At 49.2% G+C, this 18,695-nt stretch overlaps 8 protein-coding genes across 8 annotated transcripts; 3 read left to right on the top strand and 5 right to left on the bottom strand.

Moving 5' to 3' along the window:
* Nucleotides 1–625: 625 nt before the first annotated feature.
* Nucleotides 626–1,825, top strand: EJ05DRAFT_120851 (RNA polymerase II subunit A C-terminal domain phosphatase ssu72). Its single transcript, XM_033739074.1, has one exon. The coding sequence runs from the start codon at nt 803–805 to the stop codon at nt 1,496–1,498; it is 696 nt and encodes a 231-aa protein (XP_033597517.1). The 5' UTR covers nt 626–802; the 3' UTR covers nt 1,499–1,825.
* Nucleotides 1,826–2,333: 508 nt separating this feature from the next.
* EJ05DRAFT_442621 (Glycylpeptide N-tetradecanoyltransferase) lies at nt 2,334–3,720 on the bottom strand (the record flags this gene model as incomplete). Its single annotated transcript, XM_033742045.1, has 2 exons — nt 2,334–2,531; nt 2,587–3,720. The coding sequence occupies 2 exons, from the start codon at nt 3,718–3,720 to the stop codon at nt 2,334–2,336; spliced, it is 1,332 nt and encodes a 443-aa protein (XP_033597516.1).
* Nucleotides 3,721–4,760: 1,040 nt separating this feature from the next.
* EJ05DRAFT_503378 (uncharacterized protein) lies at nt 4,761–5,804 on the bottom strand (the record flags this gene model as incomplete). Its single annotated transcript, XM_033747409.1, has 4 exons — nt 4,761–5,157; nt 5,291–5,525; nt 5,578–5,655; nt 5,714–5,804. 4 exons carry the CDS (start codon nt 5,802–5,804, stop codon nt 4,761–4,763), a joined length of 801 nt encoding a protein of 266 aa, XP_033597515.1.
* Nucleotides 5,805–6,298: 494 nt separating this feature from the next.
* EJ05DRAFT_478872 (uncharacterized protein) lies at nt 6,299–8,194 on the top strand. Its single transcript, XM_033744547.1, has 3 exons — nt 6,299–6,823; nt 6,893–7,125; nt 7,175–8,194. Exons 1-3 carry the CDS (start codon nt 6,663–6,665, stop codon nt 7,693–7,695), a joined length of 915 nt encoding a protein of 304 aa, XP_033597514.1. The 5' UTR covers nt 6,299–6,662; the 3' UTR covers nt 7,696–8,194.
* Nucleotides 8,195–8,542: 348 nt separating this feature from the next.
* EJ05DRAFT_513380 (uncharacterized protein) lies at nt 8,543–10,652 on the bottom strand. Its single transcript, XM_033748431.1, has 2 exons — nt 10,301–10,652; nt 8,543–10,240 (listed from the first exon to the last, which is right to left on the bottom strand). The coding sequence occupies exons 1-2, from the start codon at nt 10,379–10,381 to the stop codon at nt 8,999–9,001; spliced, it is 1,323 nt and encodes a 440-aa protein (XP_033597513.1). The 5' UTR covers nt 10,382–10,652; the 3' UTR covers nt 8,543–8,998.
* Nucleotides 10,653–10,864: 212 nt separating this feature from the next.
* On the bottom strand, nt 10,865–15,178 carry EJ05DRAFT_513379 (3-hydroxy-3-methylglutaryl-coenzyme A reductase). The gene is made up of 3 exons (XM_033748430.1): nt 14,491–15,178; nt 11,584–14,432; nt 10,865–11,532 (listed from the first exon to the last, which is right to left on the bottom strand). The coding sequence occupies exons 1-3, from the start codon at nt 14,833–14,835 to the stop codon at nt 11,160–11,162; spliced, it is 3,567 nt and encodes a 1,188-aa protein (XP_033597512.1). The 5' UTR covers nt 14,836–15,178; the 3' UTR covers nt 10,865–11,159.
* A 702-nt stretch (nt 15,179–15,880) lies between these two features.
* On the bottom strand, nt 15,881–16,972 carry EJ05DRAFT_513378 (uncharacterized protein). Its single transcript, XM_033748429.1, has 3 exons — nt 16,684–16,972; nt 16,448–16,615; nt 15,881–16,390 (listed from the first exon to the last, which is right to left on the bottom strand). The coding sequence occupies exons 1-3, from the start codon at nt 16,850–16,852 to the stop codon at nt 16,044–16,046; spliced, it is 684 nt and encodes a 227-aa protein (XP_033597511.1). The 5' UTR covers nt 16,853–16,972; the 3' UTR covers nt 15,881–16,043.
* Nucleotides 16,973–18,306: 1,334 nt separating this feature from the next.
* Nucleotides 18,307–18,629, top strand: EJ05DRAFT_503373 (uncharacterized protein; the record flags this gene model as incomplete). Its single annotated transcript, XM_033747408.1, has 2 exons — nt 18,307–18,413; nt 18,470–18,629. 2 exons carry the CDS (start codon nt 18,307–18,309, stop codon nt 18,627–18,629), a joined length of 267 nt encoding a protein of 88 aa, XP_033597510.1.
* Nucleotides 18,630–18,695: the final 66 nt, after the last annotated feature.

The following is an 18,695-nucleotide window of genomic DNA, read 5'->3' as shown; positions in this document are numbered from 1 at the left end:
CCTAGATATTGTTGTTGCCTTACACTTTCCATTGCTACAAGACATAATGGCGGAGCATCAACTTCTATAAGTCCGTGTAACGCTTACATAATATCATAAGCGGGGCTTGGCGATTCGACCTCAAGGAACACGAACCTTCCAGCCTAAAGATTCTGTATGTATCGACACCACTGACTTCAGAACACTACTACATGTAGGACACCTCTGTAGGTATGCACTATTCCATTACTGACTCATTCTTCCTTCACATGATGAACTTCTTATTGGAGCTGTCCTATAGCACTTCGTGTTACTGAGGACATAACCTTACCGTATACGCAAAAAACTGAACAGAAGCTCACGCGCCTCCACACATCTCGAATTCTCAGCACGTTGAACCTTGCTAATTTGTAACTGTAGCATGAGATAGATATATACACTTCAAGTTTCATCACTACTATTGCTTCCATATCTACACGTGCGAGCTTTGTCGCGGGGGCATCCGAGCCTTCTCTTCCCGCCGTTCATTCCTCAAATATTTTCCCCCTTCACAACCCTCCAATGACGGTCGATCCCAGGCGAGCACGTCAAAATGCTACGACACCTTCATCAACACCAGTCCCTCCACCTCCACCACCTCCTCCGCCTCCAGAATCTGTCCCCGATAGCACAAGCATGAACCTAGACGGTGCCACTGGTGACATCCCTCGCTCAACCACACCTACGGACGACCCTCCGATACCGAAGCCTCCCGACTTCTCTCTCAAGTTCTGCACTGTATGCGCAAGTAATCAGAATCGGTACGTGTCTACCTCAACATCATATGGAAACGGAAATACTGACCCACCACAACAGCTCTATGGAAGCCCACCACGTCCTGACGAAGCCACCTACAACACTCCCGGTCATCTCCTTTGGCACCGGTTCTCAAGTCCGTCTCCCCGGGCCCTCAATCAGCCAGCCCAACGTCTACCACTTCAACGGTCCCACCTACGACTCCATCTACCGCGAACTCTCATCCAAAGACACACGCTTGTACACCGCCAATGGCCTTCTGCCCATGCTGGCACGCAATCGGGCCGTCAAGCGCTGCCCAGAGCGCTGGCAAGACTGGCAACCAGGTGTGCCGCGCCTCACACATACAGCCGACCGAGGCGCCGCAGGCTGCGAGGGCGGAGTCGTCGATGTGGTCATTACGTGCGAGGAACGGTGTTGGGATGCTGTCGTCGATGATCTGCTCAACAGGGGCAGTCCGCTGAATAGGCCTGTTCATGTGTTTAATGTTGACATCAAGGACAACCATGAAGAGGCGCTGGTGGGCGGACGTGCCATTCTCGACCTGGCCACGGTGCTCAACAAAGCGGCGGCAGAGGAGAGGGATAGGTATGGGAGCGGGGGCTGGGAGGACGGTGCCGGGGACGCGAGAGCAGGTTTTGATGAGCGCGTGCCAGATCTATTAGCTGCGTGGCAGGAACGATGGCCGAATTTACCGGCGACGTGGACACTGGCGTGGTTTTAAGGGAATGTTACTTTTCCGTCTTCGGGTTCTCTCTATATATGCATAGCGGTGGCGTTGGGGTTTCATGACACGTCATGATATGTAAGGCATACGTAGAGCACTCATGCTGGGCCAGACTGATGGAAAGTCAATACGTATATACCAACACTTGCTTGTTCGATGAATTTGAATGAAGAGCCGAGAAACGTAACATATGCAGATCTATCTCGTGTAGAGTCACTCCCGTAGATGCATCTGCCTAGAGCTTCATTCACCAGTTTGACAGAGCAGATCGCAGAGCGTTGTAAGTAGTTATTTTCGATGGACACGAAGTCCTGGCTCGATGTATGTACCTTTTACGCTTTACGCAGCACATGATTCATTGGGGGCTGGTGATGCAAGAAGAAGAGGAGAGGAGTGCAGGACGTGGAACGAATGACTGAATCATCAACATGGAGCTTGAGAATACTTCCCAACGTTGATATATTTGTGTCAGGCCATGTTGTTCACTGGATAAGGCAACTCTACTTGCCCGTATATGACGAGGTACGAGGTCGTTGTGAGTCAATAGAGTGAGCCCCGATATGTCGCGGACGTTGGGGGCTTCACAACATGAAACGAAATGTGTCCTACTTCTCAGCGATCAGGATTTGATGAATCGGTAGTAGGCACGTAATAGAATTTTGGTGACCTTTTTTTGTAATACAAGTCGGGCTTGTCATCTGATGAGACATACTCTAGCTCATCGACCGTCTCCCAAACAAACCACGAAGTGGTTTCTTATTTCTTGTCCATCCGTGTCTAAATACCCAGGATACATGACAGGTCTGGCTCTCAAAGACGAAACGTCCACGCACTACAGCATGACAATCCCCACGCCACCCATGAACTTGTCCGAGGCGCTGTTCTGCGCATCGACACCACCAAGCAACGGCGCTGTGCGGTAGTTGAAGAGGTAGTAGTGCAATTGCCCATCTCCCGGGCCGAACTTCTGTTGTTCGAGGAACAAGGGGTTGTGTAGAAGTGTGAGTGCATTGAAGACGTCAAATTTTGCCTGCGTACAATGTCAGTTGGTAGGTCCAAGTATCATTGTGAGCGATAATACTTACATTACGAGCCAGAATCAGGGCATCGTTCATCAACTCGTTTAGTCGAGTCTTTAGCGCATCTTGGTCATTTCCAAACGCTGTTTCAGTGGCGTAGTAGTACAAATATGCTGCTCTAACGACCTTGTGCTTTGAACTTGCGATGACTGTGCTTTCTAGGCAGTAGAAACTGAAGAAATCTGTGATCTTGCCAGAAGTATCTTCGACGACGTAGGCCCAGATAACGCGTTCGTCATCCGCCTTGGGTTTGTGTAAGAACCAATGTTCGACCTCGTCACGGGTGAACATGGGCACAAAGTCGAATTTATCAAGGTACCGACGTAATAGACTGAGCACTGCATCAATGTCCTTTGTTTCCATGGGCCGGGCGCCAGCGGTCGATGTCTTTGATGGCAGTCTATATTTTGCAACCTGCCGGGTCACTGTGGATCCTGGAGGCATTGGAGAAAAGCCGACTTCATACAGCTTCTCCCAGTTTAGACTGCGGTGGAAATATCTGCAGGTAGATACTGGCTTGGGAAGGAGTACGCCGGCCGTGTATAGGCCCTGGAAAGTATTTTCCAGATACGACCGGCGAGTGATTTCCTTTATGAGCACGGGAGCCAGGCGCTTCCCACGGAGCTTTTTGTGGATGCAAAGGAAATTGATCTCCGAGGTATTCACTAGATTTTGACGGACTCGGATCTCGACGGGTATAGCAGATATGAAGGCGACCAGCTTTCGAGACGTTGTCGCGCGGACACCAACATGCCAATCTTTTCGCCAACCAGGTGCCCTGAGAGCCCAATCAAAGAAAGAACTGGAGTAGTGGAACCTGAACATGGCCTCGTCATCCTCTACGTAGTGGTTCGACAAGAGATCGTACACCTCTTCCAGCTCTTTCTCATCCTCAAGGTTCATGGTGACCCACTCAAAGCCAGGATACATCTGCGATGGTTCTTTCTCTATAGTGTTTGGGTCAATGACCTTGATTGGGCCTTCCTCTTGTATTTTCTCCTCGTATCCCGGTACTGGCTGTGTCATCCAAAACTTGTGGCTACCAGTGTCTTTCTTGTTCTTTCCTTGAGGCGCCAGCCCGGTAAGAATCTCAGAGAGATCTAACCGTTTCAGCATATCATTAAGTTGTTCCTTGCTCATGCCTTTTGTTCTAGCTTCGACCTCCGATTTCAAGGCAGGGTTCTGGTCGAGTAGCTGGTGAAGCTGATCGGTGCTCAGCTTTTCGTCTTGCTGTCCCGTCAGAGCTGCTTTGATCTTGCTTCTCTTAGATCGCTTCTTTTTCTTTTTCTTTCCGCCAGTTGCGGCACTCTCGGTGTTGGGGCCATCTGCAGCTTCCTCATCTTCGTCCTCTTCTGAGCTCCCGTCAACGTCATGGTCGTGTGATTCCTGCTTTACTTCGGCATCAACATCTGCCACAGCCTCTTTCGAGGTGGCCTCTTTGGTAAGCTTTGATTCCTCACTCATCGTCGTGTCTGGGGTATTGAGATGTGCGCCTACGCGTGGACAAGGTTGTGGCAATCCGGGCGTTCGTGGGCGTTATTCACTGGGTTGGTTGCATCTCGGCGAGGCGGGGTTTCAAGAAGGTGGGGCAGCTCCGCGCACACCCAACGCCCAAGGTAGGTACGAGGCTCAGCTAAGAAAGTCGTGGCCGCTTTTTACTTAGACTATCTAGGCCTACATTAGAGTAATAGTATTTAATATAGTACCTACAAAGATTATATTACTTATTAAAGTATATATAAATCCAATCTATTAATAGTATTAGATGAAAGGCTAGCTATAATACTTAGATACTTTATATGCTATAGCTTATAGTGGTAAAAAGTGCGGCCATGACTTATTTACCCGAGCCTCGGTAGGTAGGTACGGTACTATATCGAGATGTACAGTTACCGTTCATAAGTTCCCCAGGATGCGCCGGAGCATGTGGGATTTCTATTAGGTTATCCAGGGAGCGACGTCAGTTACATGATCCTAAGTAAGGCAGTTTCTATAAATACGGCGCTCTAGTGAAAGTAGCCTGAACTAATTATCCTTTAATCTAACCAACGAGCACTCTTTACTTGAACTATATAACATATTTCTTGACGACGCTGGCCTCTCTTACAAACTTGACGTAGTCGGGAGGATCAATGCGAAAAATATGTAGATGACGCATTGAAAATGGACATAGGAACCCATTAAGAGTGCCATTCTTGCACATCATAATGCATATTCTGAATGTGTGACATCAACTTGTCCTTCCTGCGGAAAGCTTTTCCCTTTCCTCTGATACTGCGTCGACAGCTCGGAACATGACACCAAAAGGTTGGTTTGTCTATGGCATGATGTGTCGTGTAATGTCGCCTCAAATCAGCCTGGCGAGTGAAGACTTTACCTCCGCATCCTTCGTCATCACACGTGAATGTGCCATTATGGAGTACAGATCCAATCTTAGTGATGATGTCTTTTATGTTGGATGTCTCGACGGCGAAGCCAGTAATTCGATCCTGACCAGGTTTTGTGTACATCATGTCAGGTGACAAGGGACGCGTGAAGAGCTGCGAGGCGCAATGAGGCTCGTTGATATCGGTATGTCTAACGTCCCGTTCCACGGTCGAGTCGCTCTGTGTGATTATGGGAGGCAGACGTGTGGAAGACAAGGGATTATATAACATGTAAGTAAGGTTTTATCATCGTGATCGTTGTTGATGCTGGCTTGATTACGCACCCATTTGCTGTCCATTCAGACATGCTCGAGGAGTAGCTCATTCCAAGTCCAGTGTATGGCCATACGAACTCATAGATGTTGGCTGAGTCTATTTCCCAGGTCGTAGTGGCTGGGCAGGGCCCGCTGTTAGTATAGAGATCAGGTTGAGAGTAAGAAACATGCTCTATCATGGCAGCTTGCCCTTTGACTGGGTCAACAGTATGTACTGTATTCTCGAGTTTGGTCTGTTGACATGCTAAAAATGCATCAATTAGGCAACCGATATATCGCAATAGACGGAGACATACCTCCATTAGTACTTGCACGACCTTGGCTAGATTGTTTGTCTGATGGATCGAAGAAGCCAAGATCAATATGGCTTGAGCCTGGGCCGACTTTGTCATTGATATCTCATACTCATCATGTACTGTAAACAAGCCTTACTTTCAACGTCTTTGCTGGATGTAGGATCATTCCTACTTGGGGTAGAGGAGGTAGGGTAGCCATATAGAGACTGCGAGGGGTGACAGGACATGTTTAAATATACAAAGTAGGAAGGCTACAAGGAGGGAGACAAGGATTGAGTGTGGCCTTATATACTTTGCGGCTTGCCTCAGGTGAAATAGACATTCGACCTTGGTGGCGCGCTGGAAATACAGATACTTATACATGGGCCAGTGACTTCTCTGAACACTAAACCAGGGAGACGTTTTGTTTCCGTGTTGTGTCTCTGGATCCTCTTCAAGCTACGTAGCTGCGTCTCAGTACAACTCCGCTGCTACAGTAGGCAAGAGGGCAAAGTGAAGTAGACCCTACTCTCCACCATCAGGGGTTGTTATTCGTTGTAATTCGTCATTCCGCAGAAGAGCAATGCATGGCCGACACCTCAGGGCGATTGCTTGTTCGTGATTCGCTATGCTGCAAACGACCGGTTCAGACCGTACTTCACCAAGGCGCGACACGTGCCAAGAGTTGCGCTGAAAAAGTTACGGACGGATAGCTGCGGGGCCAGCAAGATACGAATCCACATGAGAAATGTGAGCTGACGCATATACCCAGTACATTCAGAGGCTTATCAGCAAGTCCGCCACAGAAAGAACAGAAGGATACTTCGACACGTTCTCGCTAGACCTGATACATCTGCCAAATCCAAGTCTGTGAAAACCCGTGGATAGGAGTTTTACCCCATATCCAATCATATTGGTCGCCTCCTTCAGGCACGGCTGCTTTCAAGCAGGCACAGTACACAGACGGACAAGTCGTAGATCTGCACAGCCATGCTATCCACCCGCTCAGTCTATCTGTAGCACTACCTCATAACACACAATATGAAGTGGCATTAGCTGGTGCTAGTCAGCCAGTGCCAGGAACTCATGTTGAGCATGCAGTGTCCATGGACCCGCCTGCTTTGCCGCGAAAGCGCAAGGCGCCGACCCTTCGCGCGGACGACTGGGAGTCGTATAAGGAACGCATTCTCGACTTGTATGTTGAGCAGAAGTTGCCCTTAAAAACGTTTAGGCAGAAAATTGAGGCGGAATATGGTTTCAAAGCTGAGTATGTCGCTCCTTCCCGTGCGAAGTATTATAGGCTCTATAGAGGCTGCTAATACAAATATGGATATAGGTCACGGCAGTACCGAACGCGAATCAGTCAGTGGGGTAAGGACAAGAATATCAAGCCAGAAGAGATGGAAGCGATCGTGCGAAAGCGTCAGAAGAGGAAGCTTATCGAGACCAACAAGGGTCAGCTTAAATTTGAGGTGCGAGGCAGCGAAGTTGAGCCGCAGATGATTGAGCGGCGGATGAAGAGGCACGAGGTAGTGGACAGCTTCCTCTATGCGCCTAGTCCGGCAGCATGTAAGTCAGCATGAGACGGCTACTGGGTTTTCTTACTGATGAAGCAAAGCCACGCCGTCTGCTGTAGGATGCCATACGATTTCTGAGCGAGGATCTCCTGCGCCGAACTCTGTGTATTCGCCGACCGCTTCGGTCTGGTCGCCTGGAGGCATATATCTAGCGGGCCAGAGTCCGCAGATAATATCTCCTCCTGTGTCAATCTCAAGCATTGTTCAGACTAGCAGTAGTGCCTTTACTGGAAAGAGCCCCAGTTTGGCATACCGATCACTCGTGGACGTCCACGGCAACTTCCTGCCTACCTCTGGCGTTTTTGAGGCCGGGGTGCACGTTGGTCGACAATCGCGATATAGAGAAGATGAAGAATATCGTCTGCAAGATCAGATCCATATGGTGGAAAGCACGTCCGGGACCAATTCTTTAGAGAGATTGAGTATACTGTGCAGACTCGGAAATGCGCTCATATGTCAAAGGTGTTATAGAGCAGCCGAGGAGACTGCCCGCAAGCTGTTAGAGGGTTGTGAAAGCCAGGAAAACAATAGTGACAAAGACGAGAGGAAGTCGAGGCTTTAGATTTTTTAGGTGAAATACTAACCTATCAAGGTATGTATGACGAGGCGAATAGACTATTACGGCGAGCACTACAAGGCAGAGAGAAGTTGCTTGGACACGATCATCCCGACACGCTCACTAGCGTTGATAGCCTTGGGTGGGTATTAGAGCGCCAGGAGAGGTACGATGAGGCCGAAGCGCTACTTCGACGAGCGTTAGATGGGAGAGAGAAGTCGCTTGGACACGATCATCCCGCCACGCTTTATAGCGTATACCATCTCGCATTCCTCTTCCATTAACAGCGCCTTTATAAGACATCTCTAGAACTCTACGAGCGAGCCTGCGTTGGATACCAGCTTAAACTTGGTGCGTTACATCCTGATACACTTGCATGTCAAAAGGATCGGGAGTCTGCTATGGAGGGCATGCGAATAAAATAAGCATTCTTAGATCGTTAAATATTTAGAGAGCTGCACGAAGTAATAGTAGGTACCTAGAGGTACTCGATGACACTACGCCACAATGGCAAGTTCGAGCCCGGATCGTGGCCGACCCGTTCCTGCATATACCTTGCTCCGCGTAGGAGAGTTCAGATGATATTATCAGGGCTTTAATTACGTGTAGCGTAGACATCAAGATCGGTGGAAAATGTGGCCTGGTATCGAGCTGAGAGTCATGTGACTATCGGTAATCTCCGATTGGTGGGTATCTTATAGGTATACTTTATAATCGTTACGTATACTTATTTTAGAGGTCTATATATATCTATTTCTTATAATATCTATATCTCTTCTAATTTATCTATAAGAAGATAGAATCTTATAATTCTTTACCTTATATATAAGGTAGTAAAAGATTATATATTTTTAGAGCTAATTATAAAGTCTATACATAATTAGGGACGTGGGTGTAACATAATCATATGGAGTTTTTATAGTAATTTAGAACGAGATGCTCAAAAACGGCATGACCTCGGGAACTTATGAACTAGTACTGTACTGTTGAGAATCAGACTTGGAAGAGCACCTCTTGATTACTCGTTTCCGAATAATAGAACGATACATCCAACTTGAATGAGGTAACCACTCAGAAACAATGTATATGTCTGTATCTTCCAAACATCTCTCACATGAGACCACATTGAACACGCCCCCAACAATATTCACATAATAATTATGGCACCCCAAAGGCTATGCCTCGCCCTTTCATTTACGCGTTAATACCTCGTGACTACCCAAACTGCGCCAGATATCTCAATCGCTTCAACTGGAATCTTATCTTGAGACAACAACTTGACTGTTTCTCATAAATGTTTCTTCCTTAGCTACTGTGACGATGCGTTCGCTCTGGCGTCCTGTGAAACATTGGTTACGCGAATTGACGGTAAACGCTCGATATCAGGCAGCTGCGGTGCATTTCTTCCAGAGATATGACGTTGGCTTATATTCGGAAATGGTGGAGGTCTTGAGCTCACAGGGCTCTCGTACGGAGGTGCATCCTCTATTGCCAAGTCATCATAGACTGGAGGATCGATTTGTGGGATGGACTGAACTCCCATATCGCTGCCAGGAGTCATGTCGTATGCCGAGTGGCTAGCTGAAGGCGTGTCGCTATGACGCAATGAGATGATCTCGAAGTCTGTATTGCCACTTGTGCGACTTATCGTTCGTTGTGTAGTCATATCCTCGTCAGAAGCATTCGTTGACAAGGATAGCACTGACGAGCCTGAGCGACCTCTTGTATGTCCCATATCGGTCGATAGTGTTCTGTGGCTCTCAGCCATCGAAGCAGCCGAATCCAGAAGAGGTCGTCGGTCAGACTCACTGGAGTTCGCGCGTATACGAGTGCCGTCATGTGTCGCGAGGCCAACATTACGGTAATCCACGGATGATACCCGCCTCTCACGATTGACAAGCTGATGTTCCGCGATAAGCTGCGCAGAAAGGCTCTCCGAAGCTGCGCTCTCTGCGCGTCGACGTATTTCTGCAACGGCCTGCATGTCACCCCTAGCCCTAGCCTCACGGCGGAGCCTCCGTCGTTCTTCTCTCTCCGCAGCTTCAGCCCTTCGAGCGACTCGTATCTGATATAGAGAGTTCATCTCCTCTTCTCTGCGGGCCTCCTCCTCCTCGTCGGCTTCTGGATACTCGATGACGACATCTATCCCCGCACGCTCTCCCTCCCTTCCTAAAATCCGTTCATTCTCCCGTGCGGCAAGCGAGTATGCAGGAAGGGTCATAACACTCCTAACTGATGTATTTCGATCCACGCCGCCTTCCGCAGGGACGTTTGGGTTTGCTGCCGAAGCGGCCATTTCTGTGTCCGCATCGCGAGTAGCATTGATGCTTGCCTGACTGCGGTGTGCCGAAGGTGTTAATTCGTCTCCTTGCAAGCTCGAAGAGTATGCACCCCTATTAGACTTCTGCTGCCATGGCCAACGGCTCCATATGCCTCCTCTTCCTACTGATGTGGGGTTGCCTGCTGTTCCATTCGCTCTAGCTCGCGCGGCTCTTGTGAAGTAATGAAAGGTGATTGAGAGGACCAGAAGACCAATGACGAGAGCAGCAACCTAATCAAAGTGAGTCAAAAGGCGTGACTTTATTAGACAGTATTCGTAGGACTGGCTTACTATTATAAGAGTCGTCCTGCCCTTGTCGTCTGCCCTCTTCGCGAGAGAAACAGTGGTTCTTTCCAAGATTGGAAGCCTCATGGTGATACTAAGGCAAAAGAACTTTTCATGCGACGTACAAGAGAGGGTCTGCAGACTCTATGTACTTAAGCTCAAGATAGGTTGTTGATGAAGATCAGGCGCTTAGGATGGGGGGCCTGTCTGTCAGTGGGAGGACGAGAGCGCTTCAAAGCAAGAACGACTCGAGACCTAAATCGCTAAAGACTTGACATTATTGTTTATGAGTGACAACAGACTCTGCGACCCCTAGAGGTGAGAGTGGATTTGCAGGTGTACGGTGCAGCAATTGAGGCGGTGCCCGGTTTCTCAGCTATCGCGGCCGCCGCAACTCTACAGGGTTTAGCATCGCAAGACCCTGGTGTGGCGCAGGGCCTCCAGCTTTGCGATGCTCGGGCCCACTCTATGAGGCGTTTTCACTAAATCATTCTCGGGACCTGTGAAGAGTAATTGTTATGATACAGTGTCATGGGCACATTATCTGATATCCTTCAACTAAGCAGAAAGCATTGAGTAGCATTTTAAGTTTCGATTAGAGGTCTAATTGCTCAGTCTACTATACTGAGTTCAGATACCACACTTCAGTTGGCTTCTGTGATCTGATACCGTGCGATATAGTGATAATGGAGAGTATATAGTAATTAGCGACAGCGTCCAACTTGTCAAAGGAAGAGTCGGATCAAATTCGGAGGACTTGGCATCAAGTCCGCCTTGGAGAGTAACAATTGGTACCTCTCAATCTAGGTATATGTCCTGAGAACGCCGAGGAAAATGCATCTATGCTAGCATAGTTTGACAATCACTACCTTGGTGGTGCGACACTATTGGTTCCAGAAGCGGCATCCTTCAAAGCGTTTATAGTGGGAGTATGTGTACCTGTTGCTGGTGCAGGTGTTGGGGCTCTTGACGGCACTGCACTACGATTGTGGCTCATGTGAGCACGAACGAGATGTCCGGCAGAGAGCGCACCACAAAGAGACAGCTCTCCGGCGAGGACGGAGGCTGCGATTATCTTCGCAAGTTGGCGAGCGTTTTCGCCGGGTGCGTTCTGGATAGCCCCACGTACGCCGAGAAGGTCAAGCATAGCCGATTGCGGCTCCAGAACTGTACCGCCACCAATGGTACCTACTTCTATGGAGGGCATAGATACAGATATTTGCAGGTTGCCCTTGTAGCTATGTCACGTTAGCAATGTGAACAGATCGTGTATTCACAATGTGACTTACTTCTTCATGACAGTGATACAGTTGCTGCTCTCAACATTCTGGGCAGGATCCTGACCGGTGGCTAAGAAGATGGCAGTAACAATGTTTGCAGCGTGGGCATTGAAACCACCAATGCTGCCAGCCATGGCACTACCGATCAAGTTCTTGCTAGTGTTAAGCTCGACCATTGAATCCACAGTACACTTCAAGACACTCTTGACGACTTCAGCTGGAATGATGGCCTCTGCAACCACACTCTTGCCGCGACCGTTCACCCAGTTGATCGCAGCTGGCTTCTTATCGGTACAGTAGTTTCCGGAGAGTGATATAATGTTCATATCATTGAACCCACATTCAGTCGACATGGTCGCCAAAGCCTTTTCACAACCCTTGGAAATCATGTTCATGCCCATGGCATCTCCAGTAGTCGTCTTGAAACGAATGTAGCAGTATGTGCCTGCAAGGGCAGTTGTCATACTTTGTAGCCGAGCGAAGCTACTAGTCGAGTTAAAGGCATTCTTCATGGTCCGTTGTCCCTCGTCAGAGTCGAGCCAAACTTTGGCTTGGCCAGCACGAGCGAGAGTCTCGAAACCCACACATGGTCCACGAGTCATGCCATCGCCAGTCAGTACAGTAATGGCACCACCACCTAAGTTGATAGCTTTAGCACCTCTGCTTGTCGAAGCAACCAAGACACCTTCAGTAGTGGCCATGGGTAGGAAGTAGTTCTGACCGTCGATCAAGAGAGGGCCCGCGACACCGATTGGCAATGGCAGGTAGCCAATGACGTTCTCACAGCAGGCTCCGTGAACACGATCATAATCATAGCCTTCGTATGGCAAGAGTGACGATTCAAGTAAGGTGGATGTTTCGCGGGTGGCGTGCGTACGGGACACAACAGCCCGCCGGACTTTGACAGCACGCGTCTTGTCAATGAGTGTCTTTTCCAATGCATATCCGGGGATATCGCCCTTCAAGGAAAGCTCAATCAGCTCTTCATCATTCATCTCTGGGGCTCTCTTCGCCTTGAGGATCTCGAGGCATTCCTCATATGAACGTTTCGGCAGCTTATTTGATCTCCGATTCGCTTTCACCGATTCATTGAGATTGTCGTCTGGAGGGTTTGGGGTAGCAGCAGGGGTCGGTGGTGCAGGAATGGGACGTGGCTCGCCTTGAACTTCAGTCATGGTCAACTCAGGCTTGGACGTGACAGCATGTCCATTACCAACGGGACCATTGCTTCTAGGTGAGGCGACAGAAGTCCTTGGCGTGATCGCCCCATCTTGCATCTCCTCATTTCGAGGCGGCTCAAGGGGAGTGTGAGGCTCCTTGATCGTCATCCGAGCGGCGTTGAATAGATAGCCATTCAGAACAATGCTTATTGCTAGTACTGCAATGATCCATTTTCCTAGTACTGGGTCCTCTAAGCTTCGTAGAACGCCGCCAAGTGCCATTCCACCCATACCATACACAGGCTCTGATAGCTCGGGAGGAAAGACTGAGGTGCTTCCGTTGCTCTGAGCATAATATGCTGACGGATATTGAAGTTCATATTTGATAGGGTTCAGAATAGTGACAGCAGTCGACAAGTTGTGCGATTGCGCTTTTGCTAAGACCACATCGAGACCATTCCTGGCTACTTTGAAGGGGTCCATGAGGGGCTGGGCCACACTGGAGAATCCGGGAATGGCTGTCCCAGAGCCAGAACCTCTAAAAGGGATGGTTATGATGTTGATGATGTTAATGATGAGGAACCCAGAAACCATGAGCGCCTTGAACTTTGGGACACTGCTATCCTTGACCTTAGTACCAAAGATGGAGATCTCGCCAATACCCAGGTTTGCGCTTTCCGGAAATCCATCGTTGCTATAGGCGACGTTCTCAGCCACGGAACGGCTCACACCGTCGGCTTCAAGTGCCTTTCGCAGCGAAACATGGCGCTTGATTCTGTTAATTTCGAGCTTGATGGAGAGGATCGAAGTGTAAAAAGTGAAAAGTAGAATACAGTCGAAGAACAAGATCCATGCAGCGAGGAAGCAGAAGGGCCGGAGTCCGCCTTGAACGCCGGATGCAGCGCCTGCCCCCAAGATACAGATCTCAATGAAGTAATCGCGGATGATTTCATAGCCACGCTCCTGAACCGCGGTCTTTATAGCAGAATGGATAGTATGGGGGGCAGATTTTTCTCCCTCCTTGGTCGATGCCTTGCGTCGGGCATCCATAGAGGCAGACAAGACGGCTTTTGTCAGAATGATAGGCTTTTCAAATCCAATTGTGACGACGAGGAATGGAAGACCTTCGGAAAGTAAAATCATGTTTATGTTGATGCCCAGCTTGGTAGTCACCAGCAGACCAAGAAGGAAGGCAAACCCAGACTCAAAAAGGACAGTAGTAGCCAGCCAGAAGTTCGACCCGAGGCGTCTCATAGACAGAAACAAGGATACGAATGTAAGGTGCATGGACAAGTAGCCGAGAGCCATGATGGTTATATCGAGAGATTCTGCATTTTTCAAGAGATCCAGAAAGGAGGTCCATGCCGCGACGATTCTTGTTTTAATGCTCCTTGAGCTCTGCACCGGGCGAGCAGCCACCATGATCCACTTCTTTTCCTCTTGCCCATCCTCAGACTCCAGTGGCTCTCTTGCGCTCTTTGGGGCTCGGATTTCTTGAATGGCAGACAGAAAGTCGGGTGCTGCCTCATATGGCAGTGAAAAGGCGAGGGTGGTATCGCCAGAGAGCTCAGAAACGGTGTTGGGTGAGTTTGGGAGAATTTCAAGGGAGTTGTAGGATGGTAAGATCGACTTTGCGCGAGGAGCAGAGCCAATGGAGGCAGGGAATTCCAAAGTTATGAGGGCTAGGTCTTGCGCAGGCTTGGAGCCGTCAGCATGAGAATTGCAAGCTTTCCGATACCCATACCAGTCTACTTACCGCAAGCTCTCCGTCACTTCTCCTTGAGTCTTCCGTAGTCCATTTCCAGTGTGTCTTATCGCCTGCGTAAAGGTGTTTGCTGCCTTCCACAAGGGTGTTGAAGTCTGCTGCATGAATAGCGCCGCTCCCTGAGCGATCGAAAAGGTTGGTGTCCAAGAGACCGAGATAGACAGTACTTGCAATCAATAGTACTGATACTATGGAGTGGATAGGATGCGTGCATGCCTTCCCCGATAACGCTTGTAGTGGTGGAGCAACGAACTTTGTGTACCAGTTTGGCTTCTGTGCGGGCTTTTCGCTATCGCCGCTCCGCCAGCGCCTAGGTAAAGCGGAAGCTCCAAGCATTGCAACTGTTCAATATTGGAAATATCTGCAGCTGTCGTGGTTGTTGTAAAGGGGCAGAGCGGAGGAGAAAGGAGAACGCGCGGTTGCGGTTCAGCGGTGGGCTGAGCCCGTTGGGTCGACCGAATGAGGACTCGCGAAAAAAATATCGGGGTCGACACTGAAGTTCGGCAACAGGCAGAAGAGTATTCTAGAGGGAGCCGATCTCCACAGCATATGCGACCAAGTGAGATGTAGAGAAGGAGAAGTAATTGAAGAGATTGGGCTGAGAAAGAGAAGAGTAGAATGTCCCGGACTTGGAATGTGAAGTGGCCGGTCTCGGTGTTGAAGCACTATTGATAACGACCTCGAGGGCCGGCGATAGAGAGAATATACAGGTAGGGAGGTTTCCAGAGTGGCAGAGTCTAAACTACTCTGGGTCTTTCCCGTTTGTAGCAGTGCCCGTGACCAATCAGCATGCCGGATATTTGCCCAAAGAGTAGCTACTAGTACGTAAATATTCCATTTCATAACGATATCCAATTAATAGCCTCCTTCCTGGGCTGCTATAATTGCTAGAACACAGAGAGATTATCAATGCTGGAATGCATTGCACAAATTATGCTACGATCTCTTGCGCGACTTGTGACTCGCAAGTGCACGAGAACACAGGAGCGGTATTTGCCTCTAACTCGTCGCGGTTTGTCGCTGGGTGGTTCCACTAAGCCATTCGGCATTGGAGTGCCCCGAGCATCAAAGGAGGCCTCTATTGGGTAATGCCCGCTGAACGCCACGCGATCAGGGCGGTCTTATTAAGGTTTGATTGTCGAGGTCATAGGTGGCCATATTAGGTGAGGCTCTGCCCTTACGTACTGATTTACCGTTACGTCGCAACTGCTCCTATAATTATGTCTGTCATGGCGTGGACAGACCTTGAGGGAGCTCTACATATACGAGGCGGGGCGTATTCTGTACCTTAGCTATATTCAATGCCTTCTAAGTACAGACATAACTTCATTCTATCGAATCTATGTTCTACACCTGAAAACTTGCAGCTTGCGCCAGCATGACCTTAGTGAGCCAGCATGTGTAATGTTGACGAGGACCAATGCCGGATTGCTGCCATATCGCCTCTCCAGTCTCCACGGTATCAATCAGTATTACAAGCAGCTGCATGGCTCATAATTTGGTCATGATCACATTTGAGGGTCCTTGTTAGCACACTTAGACCTCTACAGCTCAGACAACTGAGCAGAAGACTGCAGAGATAACGGCTCAACTCCATGGGTGATCTGCCGGACGAAGCTCATATCCGGCTTGTAAAGCATTACATGAAAGTGCTCGACTGCGTGGATGGACTTTAGCGAGTACCAATTCTTGAACCAGATGACATGCTGAGGTTCTATCCGGGTGCAGAATGTGTCGTTGACCCAGTGGTCGATGCTCCGTCGAGTCTCTGGCAGCATGTCTCCTACTCCTCCACGCTCATCTTTAAGCTCAAACTTCGTCCACACAACGAGATGCACGATTTTCTGGTCTATACCATACGGCCAATCGTTCTGAAGCACTGTGATATCGTCTGTCGCGAGACAAGCTTATTAGCATTGACGTTCGAAGTAAAGCAGCATCAGTATACCTGGGTTCGCAAATGGAGGTCCTGATGGACATGTTGAAGTCCACTGCAGCCTCTTGGACAAGATGAATTCCTGCATAGACCCATACTTCTTGACAATGTTGTAGACGAATGAACGATACTTTCGCAAATCGCTAGGCACTCGCTGGAATAGGTCGACACGATTGGATTCTGGAGGACGTCAGATCAAGCTTGCGACTACCTGCCTGGGGTGCTGCGCCAAGCAGATGGTAACCCACGGATAATGTCCTGAACCGCTGGCCACGAGAGACGAATATACTCTGCATCTGGTGTGCCAATGATAGAGCGGTCCTTGTCGCTGCAGCTCTCCAGAAAAGGTGGGCAACTTGGCGACCAATCTCCGCGTGGAAGGTTGACATTCCAGAATTCAGGTTGCTCGTGCGGCATAGCTGCAGTAGTATGACGCGCAGGAGATTGTAGATGGGAATGTTGATGCTGTGCAAGTCTTACTGCCAAGCTGAGAAGGTGAAGTAATTAGGACCTGCGAAGGAAGACTGTATTTGTAGCCATGATCTGATAAAGATCACGCTTTCAGGCGAGCTCGGAGACGTGGCAGACGTCGTTCGCTCCTCGACTTGTTGCATTCCGTAAGATGTTCTACAGAGACCTTGTTTGAAAATGGTGATGAGGGTCAAACAGCATCAAAGGGCGACGAGACCCCTTGGAACAACCTGATTCACATCAAATAGTCCACCTTCTCCCTCATGCAACCATGCAGTTTGTTGAACGCTGGTGGACAGCATGTAGGTAGGTAGGAGTGCACAGAGGCAGCTGCAGTAGGGCCGTTTGGACCAGCATTTAGTGAGGAACCATCATGAGGTGCCAACAGGAGAATGGAGATCTCTTCATGACTCTTGGTCAAGCTTCAATATCTAGGATTGCCTAAGGTAAGGACAGAAGACGAGGCTGGACTGGACTATTGTTATTATTATCATCATTATTGTTATGGCTTTTCTGTGGAAGGGATTTCTGCCTCATTTCGCTTGAGCCGGCCAAGATAGCTGGGCACGGGCAGGACACTCCAATCACGCAAGGTTGTTCCATTTACTTAAAACACCGCGAGGACCCCCCGCTAAACTTTGGCCGGAGTAGCAAGGGGGTTTGCGTCGGCGCAAAAGCCCGCTGATTGGCTTGCAGCGGTAGCACGACAGTGACTTGAGCCTCATATAGTAGATCGCTTAGGGCCCCATCTAATCGATAACTCGATGTCTCCATGTTTAATTAATTTGTAGCCGCCAGAAAACCGTTGTTTAGTTGTCGCACGAGACACTCGCTCGTGCTTGTAAAAAGCTTCTCCCTGCAACAAGCAAAGTATCGAGTCAACGTGTCCTTGTCCCTGCACGCCTGTCTGTCCTGTCTCTCCGCATTTCTCGTCCTTCTCTGTCCTTCAACAACAAACACCTCACACTCTTTCTTGACTTTGCAGCTCCAGGCTTCACATTCTGCAACTCCTGTTTTCTTGTCTCTCATTAAATAATTTTTACCTATCTCTACACACATTGCCAGCTACAAGTCACTCATTAGCCCACAAACAAGCTCGATACCGACACGCGAATAGCTTCAGGATAAGCACCGACAGGAGACCACTTCATACACTTAGAAACACAAGGCCATTCTCGCAACGCATATACGTCAAGCCGCACTCTCCATACAAAAATCGCAGATCTTGCGTCTCCCAGGTATACCTTCGACACTCCGCCATCTGCAACTACATCGACACAGTGATCTTCAACGCAATCTCCGCCATCACAAAACCTACCCACAACAAGCATCTGTGCAGTTTTTAGACTGTCAGACATCTGTCAGACATTTCCAAGCCTCAACTTGTCACATCTTCCACAATGGCCGTCGTGCGTGATCCAGCTTTCTGGAAGCGCTTCTCCACCGCCGTCCACCTGGACGACATGTCGCGCGCTGAGAAATCGCAGCTGCCCAATCGAGAGCGATCGTATTGTTGCCATTGCCCCTTGCAACGCCACCATATGTGCTAACATTGCTGCGCAGAGATTCTTGGCTGGAGCGTCAGAATGCAAAGAAATCTCGTCGCACAGTAATCTGCTTCGTCTTCTGGATCTGCTTCCTCGCTGTGGCGGCCGGTATCGTCGTCATTCTGGTATGGCTCAATGCAACTGGTAGGCTTGCCAAGGACAAGAATGCCACGTGAGCTGAACGTCTTACTTGTTCCCTGATCGCAACCGCTACTGGAAGCTGGTGGCAGATTAAAAAAAAA

The sequence above is a fragment of the Pseudovirgaria hyperparasitica genome, assembly GCF_010093815.1.
Source record: "Pseudovirgaria hyperparasitica strain CBS 121739 unplaced genomic scaffold EJ05scaffold_14, whole genome shotgun sequence".
In the NCBI taxonomy this organism is placed as follows: domain Eukaryota; kingdom Fungi; phylum Ascomycota; class Dothideomycetes; order Acrospermales; family Acrospermaceae; genus Pseudovirgaria; species Pseudovirgaria hyperparasitica.
The sequence above is the reverse complement of the archived record's forward strand: the minus strand, read 5'-3'. Positions and strand labels throughout refer to the sequence as shown.

What these genes read in the sequence shown, in the direction of transcription:
- EJ05DRAFT_120851 (XM_033739074.1), top strand. Translation starts at nt 803, where the DNA reads ATGGAAACGGAAATACTGACCCACCACAACAGCTCTATGGAAGCCCAC.
- EJ05DRAFT_478872 (XM_033744547.1), top strand. Translation starts at nt 6,663, where the DNA reads ATGGACCCGCCTGCTTTGCCGCGAAAGCGCAAGGCGCCGACCCTTCGC. An exon ending in GAATATGGTTTCAAAGCTGA is followed by an intron (nt 6,824 to 6,892) that starts GTATGTCGCTCC and finishes ATATGGATATAG; the next exon opens with GTCACGGCAGTACCGAACGC. An exon ending in TGCGCCTAGTCCGGCAGCAT is followed by an intron (nt 7,126 to 7,174) that starts GTAAGTCAGCAT and finishes GATGAAGCAAAG; the next exon opens with CCACGCCGTCTGCTGTAGGA.
- EJ05DRAFT_513380 (XM_033748431.1), bottom strand. Translation starts at nt 10,381, where the DNA reads ATGAGGCTTCCAATCTTGGAAAGAACCACTGTTTCTCTCGCGAAGAGG. An exon ending in GCAGGACGACTCTTATAATA is followed by an intron (nt 10,241 to 10,300) that starts GTAAGCCAGTCC and finishes CACTTTGATTAG; the next exon opens with GTTGCTGCTCTCGTCATTGG.
- EJ05DRAFT_513379 (XM_033748430.1), bottom strand. Translation starts at nt 14,835, where the DNA reads ATGCTTGGAGCTTCCGCTTTACCTAGGCGCTGGCGGAGCGGCGATAGC. An exon ending in GAAGTGACGGAGAGCTTGCG is followed by an intron (nt 14,433 to 14,490) that starts GTAAGTAGACTG and finishes GACGGCTCCAAG; the next exon opens with CCTGCGCAAGACCTAGCCCT. An exon ending in TGTATCACTGTCATGAAGAA is followed by an intron (nt 11,533 to 11,583) that starts GTAAGTCACATT and finishes AACGTGACATAG; the next exon opens with CTACAAGGGCAACCTGCAAA.
- EJ05DRAFT_513378 (XM_033748429.1), bottom strand. Translation starts at nt 16,852, where the DNA reads ATGCCGCACGAGCAACCTGAATTCTGGAATGTCAACCTTCCACGCGGA. An exon ending in AGCGGTTCAGGACATTATCC is followed by an intron (nt 16,616 to 16,683) that starts GTGGGTTACCAT and finishes GACGTCCTCCAG; the next exon opens with AATCCAATCGTGTCGACCTA. An exon ending in ACCTCCATTTGCGAACCCAG is followed by an intron (nt 16,391 to 16,447) that starts GTATACTGATGC and finishes GTCTCGCGACAG; the next exon opens with ACGATATCACAGTGCTTCAG.